Genomic DNA, 9822 nt, shown 5'->3' with positions numbered 1-9822 from the left:
GGAATTTGGCAAGTCATGCTAGGGGACTATTATGCGAGAACTGGCACCTTACCAAGTAACTTATCAAGTGATCACCTTCCATGTGACTGTTGGTGGGCTATTGGAACACTGGGAGCATTACTGAGCCTAATCCTGTCCTCAACATGGGTCATTGGCTAGCGAACAGAAGCCAAAATTCTAGTTGATTTCCCTCCCCAACCCCATCCACCTAGCCCAGGGATGCCGAGTCCATCCAAAATGTCTCATGCCATTCTGCCTTCTTCGTTCACTATGCACAGACTGGGGTCCTTTATGGTCTTCATGGCTCAGTTCTATTTTTAGGTGACCAGTATGTTCCTGGGAAACAAATTGCATCATTTTCTGCAGATGTTTTTAATTTAAATCCATTTAAAGTGTGTCACAATCGGTTAGAATGCTGTCCTTTCACCGCTCAGGTCTGGGTTTAAATCTCGCCTAGATTGATTGATGAAACTTTCCATGTGAACTAAGTCTGGACAGACTCAACCTAGTTCCTACTGGGTGCAGTCCCACAGTACAAAATTGCCTGCAATTTGGCACAAATTGTCACACTCGCTTAGAGAAGCCACAAGGATGGCTGGTGTAGAAAGTGGAAAATGTCACACGTCTGGAGCAAGGAGTGCTTTACTGGAGTTACACCATGCTGTTGAGACAAGGGATGACTGTGCTTGGTATACCCCAGCTGAGAATGCCTTGCTGACACTGGGTATCCCAAAAATGGAATCATTCTCCAACAATGACACCCTTCATCTTGATGATCTCAAAAGTTCACAAAAACTAAATAAAATAGTGCAATTATTTTCACGTTTTTCATGGTGTTTTTACTTTTTATTAAAAAAAAATAATGTTAATGCTACTGCCCTACTATTCCACATTAGTTCTCTGCTAGTTCTCTGTGCTCTAACACCACTCCACCCTTTATACTCTACTTGCTGCAGCCTACTGGTTTCCTGATGTATCAAATTGTGTTTACTGCTTCTCCACTGATTTCATATTTGTGGTCTGTTGCCCCTTTTCCTGCACTATTTTTCCAAACTGGAAAATATCCAGGTAGAGAACAGGATATGGAAGGTGACAGTAATGGGAACAGTGATGCATGAATGACAGTGAGAAAGACTTGAAGAACTTTAGCACGAGGGTAGTAGTGAGTGGTGACAGGCTCTTCAACAGTCAGGGGCATCACAGCTGAGCCCAATCCTGTCCTCACCTGATATCCCCTTATGCACATTTTCTTACAGTAATCACCGGATGTCAATAAGTGGGAACACTGTCTATTTCCTCCCCTCCTTAGAAAGGGCATCAAGATCAATTACACAGTGCCCCACTGCTGGCTGAGAGCAGCTACAGCAGCTAGGAGTTGAATCTGCACCTATTTTATTTGGACCACTAAAGGTAATACTGGGTTTCCTTATTATCACCAACAAGAATCAGCACCATAACTACCCCTTTTAGGGAGCTGCTAATATAAGTAGCCCAATTAAACTAATATGCTTCAAAAAAGTAACCTTACCAATTAAATTAGAATGCTGTGACTGGGATCTATGAGACACTTTCTGCCCTGCGCTGCCCACTGGTCACATAAGAAGGAATTGAACCTGTACCTTCCTGGTCTGTCCCGTTGTCCCAGTACCACACCAAATGTTAAGCACTGAGCATCAGAGTCCAATCTGTTGTACTCCATGTCTTGTGGCTTCCAGGTGAACAGACCTGTTCACTGCTAACCTGATTGGTGTCCTGGTGCCCTCTTACTTTTTTCCATGTGGCTCCTATGCTTCAGCTGCTGTTTTGATTACCTCATGACTTACTCACTTCTTGCACTAGAAATTGCTACCCCTATCCTCCATGCGCTGCTACTTCCATGCTGAAGCCCTCCATGCCCTATCACTGATACCTTAGTGTCCCAATGGTAATGGTCTCCAAGTCTTGCTCAGTCATGTCAATGCATTGTTGGCCAGATTGCTGCTGCCCTCCAATCCCTGTTATTCACTCATGTCCAAGCATTGCTGTCCTCCAGCCCCTGTTATTCACTCAGGTCCATGCATTTCTGCCCTCCAATTCCTGTTAGTCACTCAGGCCCATGCATTGCTGCCCTCCAATTCCTGTTAGTCACTCATGCCCATGCATTTCTGCCCTCCAATTCCTGTTATTCACTCATGCCCATCCATTGCTGCCCTCCAATCCCGGTTATTAACTCATGCCCATACATTTCTGCCCTCCGATCCATTATCACTCATGCCCATGCATTGCTGCCCTCCAATCCCTTTTATTCACTCATGCTCATGCATTTCTGCCCTCCAATCCCTGTTATTCACTCATGCCCATGCATTTCTGTCCTCCAATCCCTTTTATTCACTCATGACCATGCATTGATGCCCTCCAATCCCTGTTACTCACTCATGCCCATGCATTTCTGTCCTCCAATCCGTTATCACTCATGCCCATGCATTGCTGTCCTCCAATCCCTGTTATTCACTCATGCCCATGCATTTCTGCCCTCCAATCCCTGTTATTCACTCATGCCCATACATTTCTGCCCTCCAATCCCTGTTTTTCACTCATGCCCATGCATTTCTGCCCTCCAATCCCTGTTATTCACTCATGCCCATGCATTTCTGCCCTCCAATCCCTGTTATTCACTCATGCCCATGCATTTCTGCCCTCCAATCCCAGTTATTCACTCATGCCCATGCATTTCTGCCCTCCAATCCCTGTTAGTCACTCATGCCCATACATTTCTGCCCTCCAATCCCTGTTATTCACTCATGCCCATACATTTCTGCCCTCCAATCCCTGTTATTTACTCATGCCCATGCATTTCTGCCCTCCAATCCCTGTTATTTACTCATGCCCATGCGTTTCTGCCCTCCAATCCCTGTTATTCACTCATGCCCATGCATTTCTGCCCTCCAATCCCTGTTATTTACTCATGCCCATGCATTTCTGCCCTCCAATCCCTGTTATTTACTCATGCCCATGCATTTCTGCCCTCCAATCCCTGTTATTCACTCATGCCCATACATTTCTGCCCTCCAATCCCTGTTTTTCACTCATGCCTATGCATTTCTGCCCTCCAATCCCTGTTTTGCACTCATGCCCATGCATTTTCTACCCTCTAATCCCTGTTATTCACTCATGCCCATACATTTCTGCCCTCCAATCCCTGTTATTCACTCATGCCCATACATTTTCTGCCCTCCAATCCCTGTTATTCACTCATGCCCATACATTTCTGCCCTCCAATCCCTGTTTTTCACTCATTCCCATGCATTTTCTGCCCTCCAATCCCTGTTATTCACTCATGCCCATACATTTCTGCCCTCCAATCCCTGTTATTCACTCATGCCCATACATTTCTGCCCTCCAATCCCTGTTATTCACTCATGCACATGCATTTTCTGCCCTCCAATCCCTGTTATTCACTCATGCCCATACATTTCTGCCCTCCAATCCCTGTTTTTCACTCATGCCCATGCATCTTCTGCCCTCCAATCCCTGTTATTCACTTATGCCCATGCATTTCCTGCCCTTTAACCCCTGTTTACCTACCTGGACCTTCGGCTTGTGGCAAAAGAAAGTAGAGCGCGCGCCCGGCACTGCTGCGGATGAAGCGGCCGAGTCCAGTGCTGCGGCTGGCCGGAGCACCGCCGCGCATGTGTGTGGGTGTGTACGTGCGCGGCCTGCAAGCAGTCCCGCAGTGAGTGGAGGCAGAGGAGCTGGAGCGGCGGGGGGAAGAGTTTCAGGGTGAGAGGGTCTAGCATGAGAAAGGATACTGTGGATTAAATGGCGACTTTGCAAGGGAGAACTTGTGGGGGGACTGCGCTGGTAGCTTTGCTGCTTCCTATTTCAGGTGAGTGGGGGTTGCGGATTTGTTTTCTTTCTTGGATGAAGAGTTTTGATGTCCGAAGTGACCAGTGTCCTTCCCCCTGTCTCCGGCCCCTCGCTCTCCGGCCCATTGTACCCGGGCTGAGCCTCAGAGCCTCTCCAAGACACCCCGCATACCGAGTGTGGGTTCCTAAGGGAGAAAAGTGGTTGTTGGTGTAAAATGTTGGCGGTTTATGGTGGGGGTGGGGGTTTACTCATCTCTGCAGCCACTTGATGGCCGGCAGTGTCCACACACACCGGCTTTTGTGTTGTCCACCTTCAGGGAGCTTCGTCGTTCTGCTCACATTGTTGCAAAAAAAAAAGTTGCCCAGTCTCGCTACAAAATCTTTCTCGCTGCAACATTGTATCGGCGCCTCTCCTGTCCCCACGTGCATTTATTTATTTCGCTTCCCTTCTTCCCATTCACTTTGATCAGAGTGAATCTCTCTCTTCCCCCCCCCCCCCCCCCCCCGGTGTGGGGCCTCTTGGCCACGCTAAGACTTCTCTTCCTTAGGGCTGTTGTGTTTATTTTTTTGTGGTCCAGTTAAAAGATTTTTTTTTCCAATATCTCCTCAACTGCGAGATGGCTTGATGTACAGCACTGGGCATTTGTAAACATTGGCTTTAAATTGATGCCAAACGTCAGTGAGATGAATCTGTTGCTCACTAAAAGATGGGAAATTTTGTTTTTCAAAAAAAAAAGGATTCGGGCGTCTTAGCGGGTTTTCTTTTGAAATCACGAGGGATTGCGAATAAAAAGCAGGCGAAGTCCCCCCCCCCCCCCCTTTTCAATAGTGTTGGTGCGATCTCCTGTCGTGTTATATTGTCCCGAACGGAAGGATTCATTTGCATCCCAGAACCTGAACTGATTAATTGAAGTCGAGGAGGGGGAGGGAGAGAGAATCTGCTCAGATTTGTATTGATGGAGAGAATTGATCAATTGATGAGAGTACTTCTCGATCACGCAGTGCAAATTCACTCGGGACCTCTAACTGATCCCTACTGCTGTCACCATAATACTGACAAATATCCGACAAATTAAAAATACGTTAATTCTCTGGATTTTTTTTCTCTCCCTGGGACCCCCCCCCCCCCCCCCCATTTGCACATCGATCTCTCTACATAAAGTTACATTGACTATAGACTACAGTTGGAGCCTTGCACTGTCAGCTTCCTCCAAACGGTGTTAACAACTGAACGATCTCGAGTCTCAATACCAAAACCGTTTGAAATAGCCTAAACCCGGTGGACTGTTCAGTGAAAATGAATTGTTTTGCCCGTTCGCAGGCACATTACTCAAATCAGCCAGCACACTTGAGTTGATTGTCAGGCTCAAGAAATATTTGAAAGCCTTTTAAGGCGCATCATCAGCTGGAGAGGCGCACTTTTGTGACTCCTTTTGGCTGTTCTTGGTGAAGCGAGATACCAAGGTCCAACCTAAAAACAGTCTGTTCTCTACACGTGGTTCGTCGAGTTTAGACAAGGAGAAAGAGTTCAAAACTTTAATAAAAAAAAGGAAAGGCGGCGAGAGCTTATTGATACACAAGGACAGCCTGTTGCTAATGATTTCTCGTAAAATCAGACTTTTACGACTTCGCCTGTTCAGGCTCCTTTTTTGACAAGCTTGTAAAATTAGCAAACATCTTGTGAGAAGTCCGCCCTGTATAGCAACCAGTTGCAACTTCAGATTGGAGCAAGTCTTTCTATCGACTTGGTGTTTAGAATCAAAATAATAACTCGCTTTTACAAGAGTGCTCTCCTTTTAATTCGGATCTTAATTGAGTTTTCTGCTCCATATAAAAGCTCAATAAAAGGTTACCACCATTGTAATGCGCCCCTGCAGTGATTTTAACACCGATACTTCGGTGTAGCGGCTACTCGATTTGTCTGAATTAATTAGTACTCTTGGGTTAGTTTTTTTTTCTTGTAGCGGTTGTAGATTTAGAGATTCAGCACATGGTGCTATCCAGCCATGTAATTTTTCCCCCCGCACAGAAGGCGCTGTAAAGTAGTTTTGATTGCTTTCTTATACGTTTACACGTATTGGATGAGAATTGTTCGTTCACTGCTCCTCCCAAATTAAAATAAATTTTACAGAACTTTGATTCCCAAATTTGAAGTTTTAATAAAAAAAAATCCGTTTTTATCTTTTGGTCCTGGTGGCTCTCTGGATCCTGTAAGTTGTCTTAAGAACTGAAGAGTTGTATCGTTGATGGTAGTGAACGATGTTGCAGCATTATAAACAAGTGTCTAAGTTTATAAAACTTATATAGCGACTGTAGGTCAGTTTATTCATAGGACGAAAACAAAAAGGATCCATGTTTCGGTGAGGCAAACATACCTATAAAGTATTCAAATTAATCACAGAAATTACCTTCATTTGTGGATGGGAGAGAAGCTCTGAATACATGTGCCACTTGTATAATGGTTGTAATATAGGCAGCCTTCAAAACTTTTGGGTCTAAATATAGTGAATCCTTGAAATGTTTTGCCAGTATTGTAGTCAATAGGCACATCATTTAGCAACTGAATTTTGGTTGTATGGAGTACAAGGTGCCATTAGGGTAAAGATGGGGATATACGTTTTTCCTTGAGATGAGACTGCAGATTGCAATGAGCTAATGGCCTTTGCTTGCCATTATAGTGGATAAGGCTAAAATCCTGGGCAACATGTTTCGGAACTGGAGGAACTCAGAGATTGAATGCAAGGACAGACCGTAATAGATTATCATCAGGTTTGGAGTGAGGATCCATTGAATAGAAGCTTTCACTCTTGACATTTTAACATCAGAATCCAATTGATGTGAAGCATCATCTAAAGATTCATCTTTAGGCTGACACAAAAGCAAAATTCTAATAATTGTCTTTAGTAATTATACATAATTTAGCACAACACTCCCCAACAATTTGCATTGCTTTTCTTGCTTCTTGCAGTCTTCATGCACCTGTATGATCAATTTGTTACCGGGTATGGAGAATTTGTTTTTTAATCCAAGACTTTGATATTTTTAAAATAAGAATATTCAAGGTTTTGTTAACTTTGAATTGATTTGTGTTGTGTTGTCCAGGTATTTGGTGCTTCACTGAACTTTTTTTCACGAGGGAGCCCCAGGATGTCATTGTTCTGCGGAAAGACCCTGTGGTTCTTGATTGCCAGGCTCGGGGAGAACTTCCAATTACAATTGTGTGGCTGAGAAATGGACTGAAATTGGTGGATAGTGAGCGGACATATGTCTTATCAAATGGATCTCTTTACATCACTGAGGTTGAACATCGTAGAGGAGAACGATCAGACGAAGGCTACTATGAATGTTTGGCTCAAAACAAGTATGGGGCCATTCTGAGTCAGAAATCCCATCTCTCTGTAGCCAGTAAGTACTTCTTTGTTTTGGTATATTTAACCTGGCCACTTTTCCCAAAATAAATGTTGTATTTAACAAACCATAGTTCATCATAGTAGGATTCTAGACTCTCCATTCAGGTAAAACCAAAGGATGTTTTTGGATCTTGGTAATTAAGAACATCCCGATTGAGCTATTGTGAAATCTATTGCATACATTACACTGCACATATCGGTATTTTTAATTTGTAAGTATAGAGGAGTAAATTGTAGAACTTCCACAAACATGGCAGCTTTAATAGGGTTGAGTCTTGTGCATCAGCATTTACAGGCAGTTCCCATTTCATGTTGAAGCAAAAGGTACTGAAAGACTTATAAAGGTGAGAGAGAAATGGTCGCTTGTCAAATGCCCATCACATTTTTATTTCTAATGGAAAATGAATTTAAATTATATTCATACATTTTGAAACATGTATTTTGATGAAAATAAAACTGTAGGGAAAGATTTCTGAGATCTGATGTTTGCCATCACATAGGCAACAGGCACCCTTGGGGGCTGGGTTTCTGCTATCCTGATTTCTGCTAGTCACTATCTCTGGTGAAGTTATAATGTGTGTGTTCAGGATGCATTTACAATTTTGCTATTAATAGTGACCAGTGATATTTTCTTCCCCCTTCCTCAGGTAACCACAAATTTAAAAGTATTGAATCTTAATCCTGTCCAAAATTTTGTTATACATATTGCTTTCTTTCATGTAGATGGCATTCAAGTTTGCCTGCCAATTTTCAAAGCAGTTTCCTATCCTGTCCATATAGCTGCTTCATCTCAAAGTCAAACATTGAATGTCCTTTACTGAAAGATGTATATTTAATTCTAGGAAATAAACCCAAAATGGTAATTTGTAAGCATGCCTCACAACCATTGTTTAGGGTTGTGATGAAGTACTTTGATCTATTGTAAGCAGATTACATTCATTGTTTCCAGTGATGTGGTGTTAAAGCCAACTCCAGTATTCAGTGATACTTGTGTGGTACTCCTGAGAAAATCAAAAGTCTAAAGGCAGAAATTGCTTGGACACAAGTAGAGCAATGTGAACAAGGCCATACAAAGACTTTTGAAGTTGTGTATCTGCCCTGTTCAGTAGAAGTTCATTACAGTGAACATTTTAGTCATGTGATCTTATATCTGTTCATTAGACATGGGTAAAATCATCATTAAAATAACAATTTAATTCCTTTTGAAACTTCAAAAGCATGAAATTCATCTCTAGTACTTGTCAGTTATTTGGGATTTGAGGGTAATTCCTCTGTTGCTGATATAATTAGGTAATTATATTTCTTCATTTAATATACTTATTACAAGATGTGATTACCTGAGTCTAAAGGTAATGATGTCGTTTTGTTTTGGCATTTTTATGATCATACTCCTAAAAGTCCATCAAATTTCAATATCTGTGGTAAAATCACATAGAACAGGAAAACCGCAGGCTTGATCCCTGGTCTAGCTAGGTTAGCTGATCTCAGTGAGGGTACCAACTAGGATGCCCAGAAATCCTGGTCGAGAGGTGAGCACATGATCCCTGTAATAGGTGAATATCCGACTAACTTTGTTAGGCTCTCACTTGAAGTTTGACCACTTCAGGGAGATGCTGCAGGGTTGCTTGCACTTTGAAACCCTATCCCAGCATCATCAACTTCAGGTGAGTATTGGGAGGGGAAAAATAAACTAACAATATGCATTGATCATAATACTACAGGATGCTATTTATATTTCAAATATAACATACTTTCATTGGTTTAGGTATTAGAGTTTAAAAAGACTTTATCATGTTTTTGAAATTTATATATGCTAATTAATCAAGTTTTGATACTATTGTGTTTTATGATTAGTTTGTTAGATGATGAAAAATCAGTACTGTTACAAGATAGTGATGCACCAATATGTAATATCTTTACTTAGACCTGTAATTCCAGGCTTGCTCCTTATTGGTTTAATTAAGGTACTATCTTCAAGTCTGCCAGTTATACACAAAACATTTAGAACAAACAGTGAAATGGTATTTTTAGTTTGAAGAAGAAAATGCATTCTGAGCCAAAGTTGGCAGTGGGGTGCAGGAGTTTTCTTTTAAGTATACTGTTTTTTTTAGGCATTTGTCAGTGAGGTTTGTCCTTTATCACAGATGTGTAACGTCTGGTATAACATTTAAAACTCTGATTTAATCCATTCAAGAAATGTTAGACTTGAGCACACTGGGAGGTGTCACTGATTCCAAAGTTAGAAACTAGAAGCTGATACTTGCACCATGGTCGAGAAATTGATTATTCATGTGCAAATTAAGAATTCTTTGGGTTAAAAGGTTAGACGCTATGCAGGATGAGGTTTAGCCCTGTGATAAAGAGCAGATGACCCTTATTCATTGTCCATAGCTTTCATGTTGTTCCTCCACAAAGTTCGTGATTGCCAGGAATTGTTCTTAAGGAATGCAGGGAATCGTATGCCTTGCCTTTAGTGTTACTGTGGAGCCTTATCACATAAGGACATCACAGCAGGTCTTTAGGGACAGTTTCTAGCTCTGAAACCCTTAAGGCTCTGTCTTCATCCA

At 42.2% G+C, this 9822-nt stretch overlaps 1 protein-coding gene across 1 annotated transcript in view; it reads left to right on the top strand.

Moving 5' to 3' along the window:
* The first annotated feature begins 3798 nt into the window (after positions 1 to 3798).
* LOC137352331 (protogenin-like) overlaps positions 3799 to 9822 on the top strand; it is a 139073-nt gene continuing 133049 nt past the window's right edge. The window contains exons 1-2 of the mRNA XM_068017618.1: positions 3799 to 3865; positions 6948 to 7250. Of these exons, the coding sequence (XP_067873719.1) occupies positions 3799 to 3865; positions 6948 to 7250 (370 nt within the window). The remainder of the gene's footprint in view (positions 3866 to 6947; positions 7251 to 9822) is intronic.

This window comes from Heterodontus francisci, chromosome 38 (genome assembly GCF_036365525.1).
Source record: "Heterodontus francisci isolate sHetFra1 chromosome 38, sHetFra1.hap1, whole genome shotgun sequence".
In the NCBI taxonomy this organism is placed as follows: Eukaryota; Metazoa; Chordata; class Chondrichthyes; order Heterodontiformes; family Heterodontidae; genus Heterodontus; species Heterodontus francisci.
Note: the sequence above shows the minus strand (reverse complement) of the source record. Positions and strands in the feature narration are given on the sequence as shown.